The following is a 21,832-nucleotide window of genomic DNA, read 5'->3' as shown; positions in this document are numbered from 1 at the left end:
AATGAGTACTAAGGATGTTGTAATGAGTGATTATACTGTTGTAATGAGTAATTTAACTGTGATAATGAGTAATTAAACTGTCATAATGAGTAATTAAACTGTTATGTGTAAAAAAAAGTTGCAATGAGTAATTCAACTGTTGTGATGAGTAATTACACTGAGTATCCTGAGTAAGTAAACCGTTATAATCAGTAATTAAACCATTATAATTGTACTGTTGTAATGAGTAATTATCTTGTTGAGTAATTATACTGTTGTAATGAGTACTCATACTGTTATAATGAGTAATTAAACTGTTATAATGAGTAATTATACTGTTATAATGAGCAATCAAACTGCTGTAATAAGTAATTATACTGCTATACTGTATAATTATACTTTTGTAATGAGTAATAAACTGTTGTAATGAAGAATTATACCACTGTAATGAGTAATTTACCTTTTGTAATGAACATGCTGTTGAAATGAGTAATTATCATGTTGAAATGAACATGCTGTTGAAATGAGTAAATAAACTTATGAATATGACATTGTAATCAGTAACTATACTGTAATGCAAAATTATACTATGTTAATGAGTAAATGTACTGTTGCAATGAATATGTAGTTGAAATGAATAAATTATACTACTGTAATGAATGTGATGTTGTAATGAGAAATTATTTTGTTTAATGAATATGATATTATAATGAGTATTTACACTATATAATGAATATAATACTGTAATGAGTAATTGTACTGTTATGAACAGTTATACTGTTATAATGAGTACCATTGTAATGAGAGTTGACTGGATTACAGAACACAAGTCATCTGATGAAAACTACAAAAATGTAATCACCACAATTATCTTTTACCTCCATCAAGCACAAGGAACCTCAAAAGTACACAGCCATTACACCAAGGACCTCTAAAGTACTTAGCAAATACTCTGCCACAAAACCAAGGACTTCTAAAGCACTTAGCAAGTACTTTGCTACAAAACCAAGGACCTCCAAAGTACTCAACAAGTACTTTGCATTAAAACCAAGGACCTCCAAAGTACTCAACAAGTACTTTGCATTAAAACCAAGGACCTCCAAAGTACTCAACAAGTACTTTGCATTAAAACCAAGGACCTCCAAAGAACTTAGTGAGAACATTGTGCTGGGGGATCAATAATCATAATAAACAACAACATAATAATAACAGAAGAAGAGTCAAAGGAAGAGAAATTGATGACAGAAGTTGTAAGATACCAATAAAACTCAGTCAATACCCAATGGGAAAGAAAAACTATTGTTATATCAAGATTCTATTGAATAAGATTATATCACATACTTACCCCAATAAGGACTGTTTGTCATCCCGTTTAAGATAGGTCATAAAGTATTCTCGACCTGAAGGAGAACCCATGATGACAGCAAAGGAAAAGATCTGCAGAATAAATTATATAACCCACTGATTGTATACAACAAGATTAGCATTGTCATCATATCTTATGTAACTAGTTTATGTAACACACACGTAAATACTGGTAGTTTACAACTGATGGATCGATTGTATACCCAATTAATTTTAGTCAAGGCTGAATGATGTCTTATTCTCACCACAAAGTAGCAAAACGATGGTACCTGTGCACTGAAATTTCAGAAAAACTTGAAAAAGTGTTGTGTGTGTGTGTGTGATTTGGATTTTTAACGTAGCTTTAACAATTGTTTAGTCATATCGCTATGATGTCTGCAGTGTAACATTTTATAGTGATGTCTTGCACTGGGGCATCATGACGCAGACATGAAGCATGATGTCCCATCCAGTCACATTACCCTGACACCAGGCTGACCAGTCCTAACACTAACCTCTTAATGCTGAGTGCCAAGCGAGGCAGCTATTAGTACCATTTTTGTGTCTTTGGTATGACTCGGCCGGGGATCAAACCCGTGACCTTCCACATCCGAGGTGGACGCTCTAACTACTAGGCCACCGGAGCGGTACACTTGAAGAAGTAACAGCTCTCACTTGTATGAAATGTTTTAAGCCAAAGAATCAACAATAACAGATAATATCCAAGAATACAATCTGCTTATGATGATGATTTACAGGTACATTATATGGCATCCATTACTACAATGAGAAAAGATGTACTTCCATTCCTAACGTAATATGCTTGCCTTATTTGCCTTTGTTTCTTCATTCTATTTAAATTTGCCTACAGGGAATGGTCTACACAGACAGATAATTTGATGGCATCATATGGAACACCTGAAATGTGGAACACTGACATGGATATCTGCATGGAATAATTACAATGCCAACAATTTCTCTCATCTACCGTGATTAAAACCATTTATTATATAATGGTAAGTCATGCATGTGGGCAAAATGCTATGAAAATGCCTCTGTGTAAAAGATCTGAAACAAGAGTGAAATATATGGAAAATTGTCATGTACTGTAATGTAGTTCTTGATAGCAATTTAATGGTAATTCACACTATTGTTTATGTACATCTTAAGGTGTAAGATAATTTAATATCATCCTTTATACATCATGATGCAATCTACCTCATCCCAAGTGCAGGACAGCCACAAAGTTTGATCTTAGCCTGGGATATAGAACCAATGTTAACGTGCAGAAACTATTTTTTAACCATTTTTTTTTGCTTTCATTCAGTGACCTTGACCTTGAACCTTGTGCCCCCCAAATCAATAAGATTCTTCACTACCTCTAGTGCAAGCAATCCACATAGTTTGGTAACGGTAGATGCTCGAGAATTTGAGTATTCTTTAATACAATAGATATGTATTTAGTAGTGTTCTTTAATATAATAGATATTTATGTATGTAATAGTTGCTTTAACCCAATTGATGATTATGTATGCAGTAGTGATCTTTAATCCAACAGGTACATATGTATGTAGTAGTGTGTTTTAATCCAATAGATATGTATGTATGTAGTAGTGTGCTTTAATCCAATAGATACGTATGTATGTAGTAGTGTGCTTTAATCCAAAAGATGTGCATGTATGTAGTAGTGTGCTTTAATCCAAAAGATGTGTATGTATGTAGTAGTGTGCTTTAATCCAATAGATATGTATGTATGTAGTAGTGTGCTTTAGTCCAATAGATATGTATGTATGTAGTAGTGTGCTTTAATCCAATAGATATGTATGTATGTAGTAGTGTGCTTTAATCCAACAGGTACATATGTATGTAGTTGTGTGCTTTAAACCAAAAGATGTGCATGTATGTAGTAGTGTGCTTTAATCCAAAAGATGTGCATGTATGTAGTAGTGTGCTTTAATCCAATAGATATGAAGTAGTGTTCTATAATGCAATAGATATGTATGTATGTAGTAGTGTGATTTAATCCAAAAGATATGTATGTATGTAGTAGTGTTCTTTAATAAAAATATATATGTATGCATGTAGCAGTGATCTTTAATCCAACATATATGTATGTATGAAGCAGTATTCTTTAATCCAATAGATATGCATGTATTTAGTAGTGTGATTTAATCCAAAAGATATGTATGTATGTAGTAGTGTTCTTTAATAAAAATATATATGTATGCATGTAGCACTGATCTTTAATACAATAGATATGTATGTATGTTGTGGTGTGCTTTAATCCAGTTGATATATATATATATGTAGTAGTGTGCTTTAATCTAATAGATATACATGTATGTAGTAGTGTGCTTTAATCTAATAGATATACATGTATGTAGTAGTGTGCTTTAATCTAATAGATATACATGTATGTAGTAGTGTGCTTTAATCTAATAGATATACATGTATGTAGTAGTGTGCTTTAATCTAATAGATATACATGTATGTAGTAGTGTGCTTTAATCTAATAGATATACATGTATGTAGTAGTGTGCTTTAATCTAATAGATATACATGTATGTAGCAGTGTGCTTTAATCTAATAGATATACATGTATGTAGTAGTGTGCTTTAATCTAATAGATATACATGTATGTAGTAGTGTTCTTTAATATAATAGATATTTATGTATGTAATAGTTGCTTTAACCCAATTGATGATTATGTATGCAGTAGTGATCTTTAATCCAACAGGTACATATGTATGTAGTAGTGTGTTTTAATCCAATAGATATGTATGTATGTAGTAGTGTGCTTTAATCCAATAGATGTATGTATGTAGTAGTGTGCTTTAATCCAACAGATATGTATGTATATAGTTGTGATTTAATCCAACAGATATGTATGTATATTGTAGTGATCTTTAATACAATAGATAAGTATGTAGTAATGTGCTTGAATACAATAGATATGTATGTAGTAATGTGCTTGAATACAATAGATATGTATGTAGTAATGTGCTTGAATACAATAGATATGTATGTAGTAGTGTTCTTTAATACAATAGATATCTATGTAGTAGTGTTCTTTAATACAATAGATATGTATGTAGTAATGTGCTTGAATACAATAGATATGTATGTAGTAGTGTTCTTTAATACAATAGATATCTATGTAGTAGTGTTCTTTAATACAATAGATATGTATGTAGTAGTGTTCTTTAATACAATAGATATCTATGTAGTAGTGTTCTTTAATACAATAGATATGTATGTAGTAATGTGCTTGAATACAATAGATATGTATGTAGTAGTGTTCTTTAATACAATAGATATGTATGTAGTAGTGTTCTTTAATACAACAGATATGTATGTATATAGCAGTGATTTAATCCAACAGATATGTATGTATATAGTAGTGATCTTTAATACAATAGATATGTATGTAGCAGTGTTCTTTAATACAATAGATATCTATGTAGTAGTGTTCTTTAATACAATAGATATGTATGCAGTAGTGTTCTTTAATACAATAGATATGTATGTAGTAGTGTTCTTTAATACAACAGATATGTATGTATATAGCAGTGATTTAATCCAACAGATATGTATGTATATAGTAGTGATCTTTAATACAATAGATATGTATGTAGCAGTGTTCTTTAATACAATAGATATGCATGTTCTTTAGTACAATATATATACTCTTGGAGGCTCTCTTTTGATATATTTTGATATTAAATTCATTTTTGAATTTTCCCCAATCAGATACTCATATGTGATACTAATAACATAAAGGCCATGCCTGTTTAATACATTTCTTTTTCAGTTTTAAATAGGACAAAATAAGAAATTACTTTCTTCATGCTGGGATCAGCCTACCTCTATTCCACTAATCAGGATCAACCCAGGATAAACTCATATGCAGGGATCAACCTAGCATATATTTAGTTAAAATGGGATCAGCCCAGAATAAACTAATATGCTGGGACCAGTCTAGTATGTAGCCTACTTAAGCTGGGATCAGCCCAGAATACACTTGAATGCTGGATCAGCCTAGCACAGTTCTACTGAAGCTGGGACCAGCCCAGAATACACTTTAATGCTGAGATCAGCCTAGCACCAGTTATACTTGAGCTGGGATCAACCCAGAATACATTATTATAATGCTGGCATCAGCCTAGCATAGATTTACTTAAGATGGGATCAGCTCAGAATATACTATAATGTTGGGATCAGCCTAGCATAAATTTACTTGAAGATGGGATCAGCCCCAAAAACACTATTATGTTGGGATCAGCCTAGCGCATAGTGTACTTAAGCTGGATCAGCCAAGAATACACTCAAATGCTGGGATCAGACTAGCACAGATTCTACTTGAGCTGGGATCGGCCCAGAATACACTTTAATTCTGGGATGTTATTTAATACAATAAATATGTATGTATGTATGTATTCTTTAATGGAATAGATATATATGTATGTAGCAGTGTGCTTTAATCTAACATATATGGATCTAGTTGTGTGCTTTAATACAATATATATGTATGTATGTAGTTGTGTGCTTTAATACAATAGATAAGTATGTACGTAGTTGTGTGCTTTAATACAATAGATATGTATGTATGTAGTACATGTAGTGTGCTTTAATACAATAGATATGTATGTAGTACATGTAGTGTGCTTTAATACAATAGATATATATGTATGTATGTAGTTGTGTGCTTTAATCTAACAGATATGGATCTAGTAGTGTGCTTTAATACAATATATATGTATGTATGTAGTACATGTAATGTGCTTTAATACAATAGATATATATGTATGTAGTACATGTAGTGTGCTTTAATACAACAGATATGTATGTATGTAGTACATGTAGTGTGCTTTAATACAACAGATATGTATGTATGTAGTACATGTAGTGTGCTTTAATACAATAGATATATATGTATGTAGTACATGTAGTGTGCTTTAATACAATAGATATGTATATATGTAGTACATGTAGTGTGCTTTAATACAATAGATATGTATGTATGTAGTACATGTAGTGTGCTTTAATACAATAGATATGTATATATGTAGTACATGTAGTGTGCTTTAATACAACAGATATGTATGTATGTAGTACATGTAGTGTGCTTTAATACAATAGATATATATGTATGTAGTACATGTAGTGTGCTTTAATACAATAGATATGTATATATGTAGTACATGTAGTGTGCTTTAATACAATAGATATATATGTATGTAGTACATGTAGTGTGCTTTAATACAACAGATATGTATGTATGTAGTTGTGTGCTTTAATCTAACAGATATGGATCTAGTAGTGTGCGTTAATGCATTAGATATGTATGTATGTAGTTGTGTGCTTTAATCTAACAGATATGGATCTAGTTGTGTGCTTTAATGCAATAGATATGTATGTATGTAGTACATGTAGTGTGCTTTAATACAATAGATATTAATGAATGAGTGGTGTTTTACATCTCAGTACAAATGTGGTCTAGTTGTGCCAAAGAAAAGGTCAAGTCTGGAAAATGTAAAAATTAACCACATAAAAGTTTAGGAATATATTAAACCCTTCCAGATAAACGTAAACATGGAGTAAACAAGATAAAATACAAAACACAAAGACATTAAAATCTTGCAAGACACTGTAAATAAATCATAAAATAAAGGTGACACATGAAACACTATTAACAATGGTCAAAATTTACTAAAGAAACCACACTCTATTCTCTTAAAAAAACCAAACATCCAAGATATTCTTGGTTAGTACATCATCATACAGTTTCTCTGTGCATTTGACATCAAAACACTTCTGTTTCACAGAGTGGAAGCTGGCACACTTGAAAAGAATGTGTTCCACAGTCAGTGGACATTTGCATTGTATGCACTCTAATTGAAGAACCCATTTCAGGTGATTGGAACCAATCAGATGCGAGTGTGATATGTGATTGGCACAATATCACCTCTTCTATGTGATTTTTTCTATACAAGAAATGCCATTTAACAACAGTAGATTTTGATGTTTTTAAGCTTGCGGAGTTTTCATTCCGCATATTTTGCTGACTAATACAATATTTGAAGTCAATTTTTGAAATCTTCCATTTGGAAATGAGTTTCTGCAGGGCAGTTTTGACCCTTTCATTATACTTTATACATATGAGACTTGGTAGACAACAGATCATGTGAGAACTTCATACTTCTGTAATATCTGGGATATTAATGGGTTGTCAAATTTAAAGTTTTACAAGGCTTGAAATGTGGATAGGGCATGTGAAAAAAAATGATGAAAAACATGACGAAAGGCAAGTTTTGCTTCTTCAGAGGTTTCAATGTAGTTTAAGGATTTCAGAATGGCTGTAATTTTGGCAATAACAATTGAGGTTTTATCTTGTAACCAGCTTGAAATGGTGCCATGGGGTGTTGCAATGGCAGCTCAAACTGGATCTTTCAAATTGTCTGTATTCAGGGACATATGACCCCAACTGGAGGCTTTGATTTCATTAAATTTACAAATATCAAATGTAATTTTTTAGGGGTGTTGATAACCTGGGTCTAAAGGCTACATCATATCTGGGGTTAGAGGGATTAAAAATAGTCGTGTTCTGAATAGTCACTTTTGTTCATCTGGGATAAAGTGATGGTTCATTTGCCTCAACATGGAGGCTTTAGGAAGAGGAAATTCGAAATGCACCAAGACAACTTAAGTCCCTGATTGTGTATCACATAGAGCATCTGCTGGTAAGATTGACAAGCTGTTTCATGCACAAACAAGCCAGCATCAAGTTTAGATCTTATGAATGGCATGTATATCCAGAGCAAGCTATTCTGATCTGCTACCCAACTGGACTCTTCTTAGATCAAAGGATTGTTTACATTTATCCCTGAGGTACCCAATATGTGGAAGAAATGGTAGTTAATATAATATAAAAATACAAAAATTTAGAAAGACTGTATTAAATTTAAAATCATAAAAATATAACCACATTTACCATCAATGCAAAAAATACAGATGCTGCAGAATATTTGTCAGCAATTTTATTTCTTATTTCACCTCATTCAAAAAAAAATTGTACAGATACAACTACTGGTGATGATGGCAATCACATTGATTGCGTTTGTTACAACAATTTCACAGCTTCTAAGTAGTGAAAACTTATCTGTCAGTGTAAAGAATAAGGTATCAGCTCTCAGATTATTATGCAAATGAAATATATATGTACAACTTTCCCTAGTTATAAGATGGTAGTTGTGGTCAATAATGATCAAATACATTATGTATCAAACCATGATATATCAAAAATAATGTAATATAATGAGATGTGATAAACTGGGCATAGTTTAATATACTGAAACATGGCAAAATATGAATGATCCAAAATGTGATAAAAATAATAGAGATTTACAAAAGGAAGTAAAGATAACACACTAAGATTTATGTTGTTTTCTTTTTCAACCCAGTACACAAGTATGATTTTGGCCAATGGGCCAATAGTGAGTCAGTGTCATATTTGGAAAAACGTTACAATAAGGTGTGTAATAATGAAGTAAAGTTAAAACTAGATTTTAAAATCCATGCATGAAATGGATTTGTATTTTATTTCATTTTCATTTATCATTCAATATTCTGCATTTGCATTCTCATTTTCTTCCCACTGCAGTCATCATTTCATTTAAATTCATTCTAAATTACGTTTGCATTCATTTGGCATTCTGCTTGCATTCACTAAATGTGTTATTGATGTAATTACTTGTTTTATCATCAGTAAAGAAAAGCAATGCCCTAAGGCATTAATTATTACTGTACACTGCAGCTGTCCATTTCTTTGATGCACTTTGAAATGACAAGCATACTGTCACATATATGTTCTTAACAGTGCTAAACAGCAATAACATAAGTCTGTAATGCAAATGACATGGATAACAATATTTGGCAATAACATTTTCTGGAAGGTTAGTGATATACTAAATTTCTTCTTTATCAGCTGTTACTATCTTGCTATACTTGGATTTCTGGAAACATTCCAGTAAGAGATTTTGTAACACTGCATCACATGCATTCTGAATGAAATCAAAAATCTGCTCAAGGAAAATTTACTGACCTACCTGGATACAATTCACATGCAAAGCTTCAGGACGATTGCTCTTGTAAATGTGAATAGTGTGATTTTTCCTTAAATAAGTACATGTATATACAGTTATAAGTAATGTCAAATTATAATCAGGCATGTTATAAGACTTTCAATATACAGTAGAACTAACATTATAATGAATGTTGTACACAATGTGAAGTCAGATTATAATTAGTTCAAATCTGCCTAGAACCCAAATTTCATGAAATGAACTTTGGCAGCAATGACAGAACTGAATTAGGCATAATTCATGGAATCTATTATCATACCCATGTGATGGGAGAAAATGTCATTTAGTGAGGAGCTTCACATCAAAGGTATATTGTAGTATGGATTAAATACCTTCTGTCCTGGCAGTATGGAAGTTTCATCTGATATGTCCTCAGTGTAGTACTTGTAGTCTGGTCCACCCAGGGAGTAAATCTTCTTCTCACATCGAGATTTGGCGACTGTCAGCTGTATAAAGATATTAGTATATATGACATATGAACCATACATTACAGTACAATAGTGAATTCACTATTTTTGTGACACACCAATTTTTTTAAATTTTGAAGTTGCATATTAAACTTTTGTGGAAACAAATGCTCAATCAGAAACAAACAAGAGCCCTAAGAGGACATGATGTCTCTCACCTGATTAATTGACATAAGTCAGCTTCAGAATGCAAATTCACACACATACTGAAACTAGTATTGATACTGTAGACAGTGGATTCATGACCAGAGGGTCACCATGGATAATATGTACAGATCTCTCATCACTGAACTTATGTGAAATCTTGATTATACAAGCTTAGTAGGCAAGTCTAATCAAAATAATTTCAGAAATATAATCTCTTTCAGTTGTGAGTCCAGCATACTAAGCACTGAGACTCCACAAATCCTACTTCCATTAATCACCTCTTAAAATGTAGGTCAGCTCATCAGGCCTGTTCTATACCCTAAGCCTATAAAGGGTTCAGAATCTGACCAGAAATATGGCCCTAGATTGGTCACAAGCTTATCCAATCTGTGTGGATGTCACTCATAATTGGAACTCATCCCAAGTCTTGATGACATTAGCTTACATACCAAACCTGTTCGCAGTCTGACAAGGAATGAAGCCCATAGAGTGTCCGTAAACAAGTGTTGACTGACAGATGGATACTAGACCATTCAATAAGGTCACTTGACCTTTGGCCAGTTGAGCTAACAGAAAGGGCAAATAGCATCATTTATCCTATTTCTATTTACCACGAATTCAGTTATATTCACCAGCATCAAGTTTTGTGGTTTAGCAAAACCAAAAAACATTTTTTTTGATCCACAGATATGCCTTAGACAGAAATTGCAATTATAGTAACGACATTTTATGATGTGTACTTAAAATTCCTCATTGCTGGCAACAAAACCCACAAAGATGTTAATGAAGGACTTCAACTTCTGCTTTATGGTACTATGCTGTTATCATAACTGACCTGAAGACGGCTTGGCATTTAACCACTTAATGTAAATGTATGTAATCATGTGACTGGTTCTCATTTGTCTTGCATACCAATATACACCTAAGTGCAACTGATCCGACTACAGAGCTCCCCATCTATAATAGTGTGCATGAGAACCGTCAAGTAACCCATGTTATAAGTCCTATATTGAGGAATGTTCCACAAGTTCCTGTTTAAATAGTGCTTCAAAATACAAAGAGAAAACATTTAATGGTGTGATCATATTAGGATTGGTTCTCATTAGCAGAGTTGTATCTAGTGTGTGTTGTTGTGTAATTCACAAATAATTTGTGAAGGCTGGTTAACAAATTCTTATAGTCGTGGTGCATTTAGCCATGAATTAAACTCATAGAAATCATTATTTTATTACCCGACTTACCATAACAATGACCCCTGATCTTTAGACCCCAGAACCTTCTGTTTTATTTTTATTATGTTACGTGCACACCACCCACAAATTTTAACCAGGAAAATCACCTAAGAACAAAAGTTATTCTACAAAACCCATTTATCTTTGAATCATAATGACTCTGACTTTTGATCTTATCATCACCATCGATCAACCTCTTCATATCTTAAGTGAAAGATCTCCACAAATCTTGTGCCAGGTGCATGATATAGAAAAAGTTATTATGTAAAAACAATTTTTCTTTTTTATCACAGTGACTATGACATTTGACCTTCAATCCCCTAAAATCGTAATTTTCCTTCTTTACCCAATATGCAGCTCATCAACATGCTTTCATAAAGATACATGGTCAACAGGTGAAACTTTTGTGCAAAAAAAAGCATTTTACTTTTTTAGCTAATGACCTTAAACTTCGTGCTTTTTAACCCTAAATCAAAAACTTACTCCATGTTCAAGTCATACACAAACCTTGGCCCAGGTCTGCGATATAGAACTAATGTCAATGTGCTGAAACCATTCTTTTTCTTTCTGTCACAATGACTATAACTGTTGACTTGTTGGCCCAAAATTTGATAAGCATCCTATTTATCCCATGTGCAAGTCATCCCAAAAGTGTAGTCCCATCACAAGGATGTACAACTAATATTACTCTGCAGAAACCATTTTCCTTCTTCCATTCACAGTAAACATGACTTTTAACCTCTTGTTCCTGAATTTAACTGTAAGTGCAAGCCATTGATAAAGTTTAGTAATATTAGATGGTGAAGTGCTTGAGTTACTGTGTATAAATGAGGGGTTTATAATGACACACATTATAAGACTGACAGCAATACACTGATGGGCTTTATAATGACACACTGTAAGTGACTGACAGCAATACAATGAGGGGCTTTATAATGACACACTGTATACGACTGACAGCAATACACTGTTGGGCTTTAAAATGACACACTTTATAAAGCTGACAGCAATACACCAAGAGCTTTATAACGATACTTTATAAGACTGACAGCAATACATTGAGGGGCTTTACAATGACACACTGTATAAGAATGACAGCGAGACAAAGAGGGGCTTTATAATGACACACTTTATAAGACTGATAGCAATACAAAGAGGGTCTCTGTGATGATGCATATTATAAGGCAGAACAATACAATGAGGAGCTTTATAATGAAACTTTATAAGACTGACATCAATACATTGAGGGGCTGTTTTATAATGACACAAGAGTGACAGCAATACACTGAGGGGCTTCATAATGACACATTATAAGATTGACAATACAATGAGGTGCTTTATAATGACACTTTATAACTGACAACAATACAATGAGGTGCTTTATAATGACACATTATAACTGACAACAATACAATGAGGTGCTTTATAATGACACATTATAACTGACAACAATATACTGAGAGATTTTATAACAAGTGACCACTATATCTGATAGCAAAGATTTATGATGATTGAAGTTGGTCACATTTTAAACAAAAGCAAATACTGAAGGTCTTAATTTTTGCATCAGTGAAGTTTATCTACCTGTGTTGATTTGCATTTCTTACCTGATTAATGTACCTCTTAAGGTTCCTAGCTTTAAGCAGTTCTCCTTTTGACAGACTCTTTGGTGAGCCTTGCTTATCTGCAATAGAAAGGAATGGGTAACATTTACTTACCAATGAAATAATCAACTTGTACATATACAGTATACATCCAACTGAAAACAGAATGTATACAGGTATGCTGTGATATAATACCTGAACTGAGCCATGGCTATACCATTAGCTTGAATTTATCAGTAGAATTGTGTAATATGTGTCAGTAAGTCATGGTCTATATTATACACAAACAAACACATGTATCATAACTGCTAAGGAACACCAGTTTCACTAGTTAATTATACACTGTAAATTGACGTGTCTTTGGCGATGTATACTTTCTGGAATTTCAAATTGCTGTAAACCACAAAAAAAGAATGACAAATTATTTTGCTGTGGAAAAGATAAGATCCTTCTTCAATCTACAAATTTAAGGACTGACACTGATGCTATTTTGCAAACCCCATGAAATATGATTCCCACTAAAACATTAATTCTAATCAATAAGAAAAGCAGTTAATGTCTAGGTATCCAACCCACTGCCATCTTAAGGTATATCCATACATGTCAACCCCTGATGAGGAAAAAGTGTAATCCAAGTGGACAAAATGAGGAATCCATGCAGAAAAAGAGGAATCCACATATAACATGCTAAAAATTCAATAAACAACAATTTATTTGCCCCTCTCGTCTTTTAACATCCTTTACTGCTTCAAGTTTTCATATGTAGCACTTTTAGCTTTAGAAAGCAACATATTTTCATGTTGCATTTTAAAACACTTTGTACCAGCTGGGACCATGAATGTTTTGCACGCCAGTAGAGCACAAAGTACTGGGTTACTGAGCCTGGATCTGAATTCAGTTTTATTTTTGTTAACAACACTGAACAATCTCTCACAGTCAGCATTAGAATGGTAAAGAACCAATATTCCTTTCATAACCTTACAAAGAAGAGGAAATTTTTATCTTCAAGTGATTGTGTCTTTTAGCTGGGAAATACGGTGCCACTGCATGTCAACTCTATCTGCATTAAGTATATTGTCACGTATACAATATAACTGGAAAAATTAAACTAGCAAGCAGTTTTGGAAGGTTTATAGGACCCAAACCAGCAACCGTTAACTGCTTTAACTGCCACACCACCGAAGATCTACACCACGTATTTAATCAATGCCCAAAATATCAACCCGCTCGGAAAATATTTATCAAAAACCAAAAAGAGATTGGATCACCACACACATACCCAGAGTTACTTATGGACTCTAATAAAAATAAACAATCAGCATATAAAAATATAAATCAATTCAAAGACTCAGCTGGACTTAGGAACAAAATATAATTACTATCCCCACAAAACCAAAAGACCCAGTAACTAGCTAAATAAATTTAGAAGCCACCACATAAAAACCCATAACATATCATTCAATTTTATAAAAGTATTAATAAATAATTCACTTAAGAAGCACCTATAAAAACTAAGGAAACCGCAAAATCGGATGTCCTAGATGTCCTTAACGAATCGTGTAATCAGCTAGTACTCCAGTCTCTTGCTAAAAAAAGTATAAATAACATTCAATCTCTAAAAACATTAATTAATAAATAACTTAAAGAGGCAATATCTAAAAACTTATAAATAACATAACGTAGGAAGCACACCCTAAACACCTCGACTAGTAATACCATAATAACCTTGAAAATCTCTCTTCATACATGATTTCTACTAAGAACCTCTATAAACAGCATAGAACATCCCCCCCCCCTTTTAGAACATTTTGAAGAAGAAAAAAAAAAATTGAAAAAAAAAATCGCAAGAGACACCAGGTAAATGCAAGAAGAAACCAGCGATGTAAAGCAAGCAGGACTATTCCTGAGCTCTCCTTCCCACTAATGACAGCCAACCATTCAACTGTAAGGGACCTTTATGGACCCACAGATTGAGGCCAAACTATCAGGGTTCCTTGAATCCATAAAAGCCTGGGGGAGGTGGCACCATTCCCTTCCCCAGGAACAACTAGCAGGCTGCAGTGCAGTCAGAAAAAAGTGGCACATGCACAATTGTGCGCATGCCACTATAATTAAACTCAACAACAACAACATAGAATCCCAACTTTATACTTCAGGAATTCTCCTTCCAGATGATCCAAGGTAGACAAGGATGGTAATAGAAAGGGATATCTCTTGACAAAGAATCTCACACTTTTGAAGCTTTTTGACTGTCTCTCATTTACATCAGCAAATGAAGCATTTAAAAGCACTTCATCTCCATATGGGAATTTCTGGAGCATGTAATCACATGCTGTAGCATGATAATCTCTAACATTATCATAAAACACCTTCACAACTAGAGTAGAATTGTGTTCTATGAATTCTCTTGCTTCTGCACCAATAGCAAGATCATCATTATCTTTCTATTAAGAATTCGGTAAATAACACCTCTGCATTTATAACATTCATGTCCGCACTTTAGTTCTGCTGTAGATAAGAAGTTACCCTTGTATTGGAGTTCGTAAGATGAGCTAATTCGATGTGTTTCTTTGTTTTCAAGTGTTTCTCCACATAAAATTCACCACCATGCCCAATATTAAAATCATTTCCGCATAGACTGCAATGAGCATGATGCTGCCCTAGCATGATGCTGCCCTAGAATACAGGGACTCGTATCTTTGCTTAAAACTGACCTGTCATACATGTACTATATAGTACATGTATGACAGGTCAATTTTAAGCAACGATATGAGCCCCTGTGCCCGAGAATGGAATGCTGTATTATGCCATGTATTCATCTTTGAAGGATTCGTTTTCTTTTGTGTCTTTTCTTATCCACCTGTGAAATTCTTTGAAAAAATATATGTGCTCTAACACAAACACCGACTAGAATACATCTTAAGACTTTTAGCGCCAAATAGTAAAATTATTTCCACACAGCCTGCAATAGACGTCACGTGATGCTGCCCTCGTGTCCTCATCTTTGGAGGATTCTGTTCGTTTATTTTTGGCCTTTTTCTAATCCATCTGTGAAATTATTTGAAAGGAGATATTTTTGCTCTCATACTCACATCGACTAAAATAAATTATACTTTTTAGCGCCAAATACCTATAGACTGGTTCTGTACTAAATAAAAATTAGAAAAAAGATTAAAAATTAGAAAACCAGTCTGTTCTCTTCTCACTAAGCCATACAGCTGCTATAAATAGAATACGAGGTTGAAAATCTGAAAGTAGAACCAGCATGTTTCTGGGTAATAGGATAGTTGCTATAAATAGAACACATAACTGTTAGGAAAGTGCATGGACAAACGTACTCTTATATTGTAGTTATGTAGAAGCTGTCTTTTCTAAAATACGGTTTGTGGGATTAATAGGATGTTAATAAAAACGAGAAAACAAACAAAAGATCTTTCTGGAAGGTAGATATACCAAAAAAGCATAATCCATATATGTTTACACGTAAAGTGTAATTTAGTGGGAAAAAAAGCGTAATGATTACGCCAAAAGCGTAATGGTTGGCATGTATGTATATCATGAATAATATTACACATGACATAATAACCAAATTAAACAATTCTAATTCATTTAAAGTACCTATAAAATTCAGTTTTTATATTAGCAGATCTGGTGAAAGCCAAATCTGTTCATCTGAATTCTCATTTATCCAAATGTTCATGGCATTTCTTAAGGAGTCCAGATAAAAAATCTGCTGTAATCTACCATATGGGTCAAAGTCAAAACCAAAACTATAACACCTATTTACACTGAAGGTTCTTCCTTTACAAGAGAATGGCAGCTACCATAAATATAAATAACAGTAAAGTTAACATTAGACATTTTTTATTTAGACTTTGTAACAGTTCGCTTTGTATTTCATTTTACATGTTTGAGCTTTCATCCTTGCAAGCATACAATTGATACAAGGTCAAATCAGATTGTACATTTGATTTTTCATCATTGTATAGCATGCCTACAATTGATCCAGGTCTGACTCGGATTGTACATTTGATTTTTCATCATTGTATAGCATGCCTACAATTGATCCAGGTCTGACTCAGATTGTACATTTGATTTTTCATCATTGTATTGCATGCCTACAATTGATCTAACTCTGACTCAGATTGTACATTTGATTTTTCATCATTGTATAGCATGCCTACAATTGATCCAGGTCTGACTCGGATTGTACATTTGATTTTTCATCATTGTATAGCATGCCTACAATTTATCTAGGTCTGACTCAGACTGTATATTTGATTTTTCATCATTGTATAGCATGCCTACAATTTATCTAGGTCTGACTCAGACTGTATATTTGATTTTTCATCACTGTGTAGCATGCCTACAATTGATCCAGGTTTTAATCAGATTGTACATTTGATTTTTCATCCTGGCATGCCAACAAACTGATCCAGGTCTAAATCAGATTGTTCCTAAAAATAGTATTGTGTCTCAGATCATCATTGTTGATTATATTATATTTTATCACAAACATTGTTTGCTAAAAAAAATCTTTGAATGTTTCTATAAACAATATCAATAAGTCATTGTAACATGTTAGAGACTATGTAAATCAGTCCATTCAGCATATCTGAGACATACAGTGTAAATTAGTCCATTTAGCATGCTAGAGACATACATTGTAAAAAAATCAGTTGATTTAGCATACTGGAGACATGCAATGAAAATTAGTCAATTTAGACTAGATATCATTTCTGGCACAAAAAAGTACTTCAGTGCTCACAAAAATGTAGTCATTTCCCATACATCAATTTACATTCAACTGGGATTATACAATAAGGACTTTTAAAAATTTCCTTGCATGAAAATTTATGAGCAAATTTGTAACTATGACGTCCACAAATTTATGCAAAGATATAAATAAATCAAAATATACCATATAATCTCAGTTATAAGTCAACTCTAACTGCAAACTGCATACACCAAGAGTTGCCATTGCATAATGCACCAGCAGATCTGGGTCTATGCAGTTTGTTAGAGTAATCATTTGAATTAATCACAGATCAGTCTATGTTGCCTGCAGTTGGACTCAACTTATAAGTGAGTATAGATGGTGAACAGATTGCAGCAAAATATAAGTATCTGACAAAGTTTGGCTAAATACTGTCAGTAGAAATATAACTGAAATGGTTCCTGACCTGCATACAATGAATATGGTCTTTCGAAAATGAACTATGACTGGTTCATAGGAATAAGTTTTTGGTTTGAAATCTATCAGAATAATTTCAGTTGACAGTCTCCAATGTATCAAAAGAATATTATCACATTAGAATGTGAAAGTAAACATCACTGACTTAATAAAACTCTGGACAGATAATTTGACAAATCCATGAATTCTGACCAAGCAATATGATTTTTGGGTTCCTTTTTTAGTTCTCTTGTATCTGTTATTAAGTGTGCAATGCCATATATTTTTTACACAGCATTATAAATGGTATTTCTTGTTGCAGTACACAAGATTGAAAACCAAAGACTACAAAGATTTATAAAAATAGTTTTTTCACTCTAGTTTCAGAATTGTTTTCACAGTGATGTTGACTATTCAAACAATCAGGTGTTTAGCTTTTCATAATTTCATGATCATTGGTGTTTAAGTTTTCATGACTTCATAGACTCTACCTGAGCTTGTTCCCTGTGTTTTCTTCAGATTATTTATTGTTGTGGCCTGCATAATCTCTGTCATGATATTAAATCTGAAATGACAATTTTATACCTAAATATCAACAATGGTGTATAAATGCAGCAACTGGTGGTAACTGTTACCAGAAAGTCCATGTGTCTACTCTCATTTTCTCTGTACATATTTTATTTCTAAAGGAATATATAGGTACATTTTTCATATTTCTGAAGAAATAAACATTCATACAAAACATCTTGACACAATAAAATGTAGTAATACACCATATTTTCTTAATTCTGAAGCTAATGAAATATGTCTTTTTGTCAAGCCCCTCTTTATTCAGTGGGGAAAGTAATCCAAGTATTCATAATACTGATGTGGCCATCAAAAGAGTCGTTTAATGAAGTATAAAATAATGGGAGATCAGAAATGTTCAATACTGATAACAACTACTAAATAATACTCAAGTGAAATGCATAATCAATGAAATCTGCACCAGAGGAGCAATATAAGATTAATATAACCAAAAGTTAAAATAGAGTGAGTAAATGACAATGTTACAAAAATATATAAACTGACCTTAGAAAACTATCCTTTAGTTCACCAGACTCAAAATAATGTTAGACAAACTTAGAAATAATTTAGAGCTAATCATTTTGGGTGCAGTGCATGCTACAATGTATTCAATAGGAACTTAAAAAGAATGAGTTTGCGTATACAAAATGGAATGTGTCCAAAAATAATGGGACATAACCCTTTACATTATTTTACTGAAAAGCTGGTAATCAAATCCACATAAAAGTTTAATAATATAAATTGCACACGCAATTTACTTGATATTCTTACAATTACTGGAAATGCATGGGAACATAAGCCAAAGATTAAAACAAAATCCCTTGAAGGGACTGACACTCCAATGGCCAATAGGAATTCATAGGAATTCATAAGAAATCCACATTTCCTTATGACCAGGCAAGTTTTGAGGGATTCAGTACATTTCTTCTTATAAGGATTTATTTAAACAATATGATTCAATTATATGTGAATATTTAATTATTTTTTTATCTATAAAAAAGAATTTTCTATAAAGTATATTTCTCCAAGAATACTTACAGAGTCATATTAACATCTGGAAATAAGCTGAGCTACCTTTCGAATACAGCAGTCTCAGAATGAAAAATATTTTGTCTTTCCCATCTATATAATATATTGGCAAAGGGAAATCACTTTTACCAATTACCTCCACTTAATACTGTTATGTGGTAACTGGTATTTTACCAGTTGAAGTTGAGTGGAACATCAATGAGGATGTTCACATTTGTAGAGGGTGTATAGGGGTTAACAGTAAAGAGATCAAGTAAGTATTACCCAAGAAATGTTGTTTTTGGTTTAACATCATTTTTACAGTGTTTGATAGGCTATACATGGTGGCCAGGATAACTGGTGGAGGAAGAACCTGGGAAGACCATGGTAAGAACCACAGAAACTACTGGCAACCTTTCTCACATACCCACATTGCCCAAGCCAGAGTCTCAAACCCACATTGACAGAGGTGAGATGGCAGTGACTAACAAAGGTGAGTGCATAAAATCACTTGGTAACCTTGGGCCCCATCCTCTGAACCAAAGTAAACAAATTGGCAAAGAGTGTAAAGCCAAAGAATGATGAGGTTTCTGAGATGATGAACTCAGAAACATGTCTAATCACATTAAACTGAGATTAGAAGCACTGAAAGCATTGACCATCAAATGATGTACTACTGCCTGATTAATGACTTCCAGCATTCATGATGCCTCCATAATATTATACACAAGTTTTGAAGTTGCATCAAACTGAACACCCATCGATTGAACTTTAACAGTAGAAGAAACATGTATACTGCTGCAATGTTCTTACTGCTCAGACTGCCAATACTGTTTGTGTTTGTGTGGGCACAGTACCAGCATGGGGAGTAAGATACTGGTAACAGGCTTTCTGAGTAGAAGACCAGAGAATTACCAGGGTCCCGGATTTAGTCCAAGAGACAACTGGAAATCATGCCATTTTTTGAAGACTGCAGGAGGAGGCAAAAGAAGCAATGTTCCTCTTTGTCCTCAATATCTACCCATCCATGACTCTATAGTTCTGGTTCGTAGATGGAAGCAGTGGTCATTATGATAGTGGCAATACATTTTCTCTACCAGTCTTAATACTGAATTCATACCGTCAGAGTAGGTACTGAGTTAGGCCACTAATCAAAGTTTTCCTGGCAATGATCGAGGGATTGTCCTCCTCTTGTAAATATTCCATGTCTGTGTACAATATACCATGCATTAAGGAATTAGTAGTACCACTGTTACTAGGTGACAGCCCATATTTCTTCACCAATAATGTTGGGTCTACTGACAGTGCTGAACACTGGACAACCTTCACTGTGTGTTCTTCCATGCCAAATGAAGGGAAAGAATGCTGTAAGAAAGGCTTGAAGGCTGACTGGAAGGAAGGCTAGCGGAGCAGTTGGCTGGATGGCCTGCTGGTCTATGAACCAGGACTGATAAGATATATTGGTCCCCATATGGTTCCATGTACAATGAAAAGGATGGCTGGCATATGGCATGGTCCATCAGAAAGTCTAATCTATGATCATCTGGTATGTACAGCCTACTAGAAAGCTGGACTGACTGGATGACAACATGGACAGTGGTGTGAGACGATGACTGCTTGTAAGAAAAGTTAGCTGGATCAGTTCTGTACCCAATGCTCCTGTCAAACAGGCCCTAAGGCCAGGCTCATGCATGCGTGGGACTTGTGCCAACTGGGAAGGTGGAATACTATCTGGACAAAAGCAAACTGCACTGCCATCTCTTGAAATAAACTCCTTATCTGCAACTCCATAAATGAATTAGGGTGGTGTTTAACATATACATACAGTGCCGCCAACAACCTGTCCATATCTAGTTGCCATGACGTCATGGTACTTAAAAGCCCTTTCCCAGGAATCTTTGAAGGGGGTGATACCACCTGAACATCTCCCCCTCACAACAGAAGATGATTTTGAGCGGAGGCTGAAGACATTGTCCTCCAATTATATTTTGTTTTTCTATCTCTCGCATTCAGACAGAAGACAGAGTCCACTCTGACCAAGAAATACAAATTCACTAAGGTGCTGTTGACATACACTTTGTAAAACAGAGACAAATGACATAATCATCCCCACAAACCTTGAACTTCTTGCATTTAGAGCATTTAGTCATTGTGTTCTGAAAAAAAAAGA

At 33.6% G+C, this 21,832-nt stretch overlaps 1 protein-coding gene across 3 annotated transcripts in view; it reads right to left on the bottom strand.

Annotated features, from left to right (window-relative positions):
* Positions 1 to 21,832, bottom strand: part of LOC149796537 (sorting nexin-25-like) — a 100,032-nt gene that overhangs the window by 52,077 nt on the left and 26,123 nt on the right. For all 3 annotated transcript variants that reach the window (XM_089961238.1, XM_089961240.1, XM_089961239.1), the window contains exons 7-10: positions 18,579 to 18,652; positions 12,918 to 12,994; positions 9,797 to 9,910; positions 1,325 to 1,416 (exon numbers count right to left, since the gene is read on the bottom strand). In XM_089961238.1, the coding sequence (XP_089817364.1) occupies positions 1,325 to 1,416; positions 9,797 to 9,910; positions 12,918 to 12,994; positions 18,579 to 18,652 (357 nt within the window). The remainder of the gene's footprint in view (positions 1 to 1,324; positions 1,417 to 9,796; positions 9,911 to 12,917; positions 12,995 to 18,578; positions 18,653 to 21,832) is intronic.

The sequence above is a fragment of the Sinohyriopsis cumingii genome, chromosome 6 (genome assembly GCF_028554795.1).
Source record: "Sinohyriopsis cumingii isolate HCF-2022 chromosome 6, ASM2855479v2, whole genome shotgun sequence".
Classification (NCBI taxonomy): Eukaryota; Metazoa; Mollusca; class Bivalvia; order Unionida; family Unionidae; genus Sinohyriopsis; species Sinohyriopsis cumingii.
The sequence above is the reverse complement of the archived record's forward strand: the minus strand, read 5'-3'. Positions and strand labels throughout refer to the sequence as shown.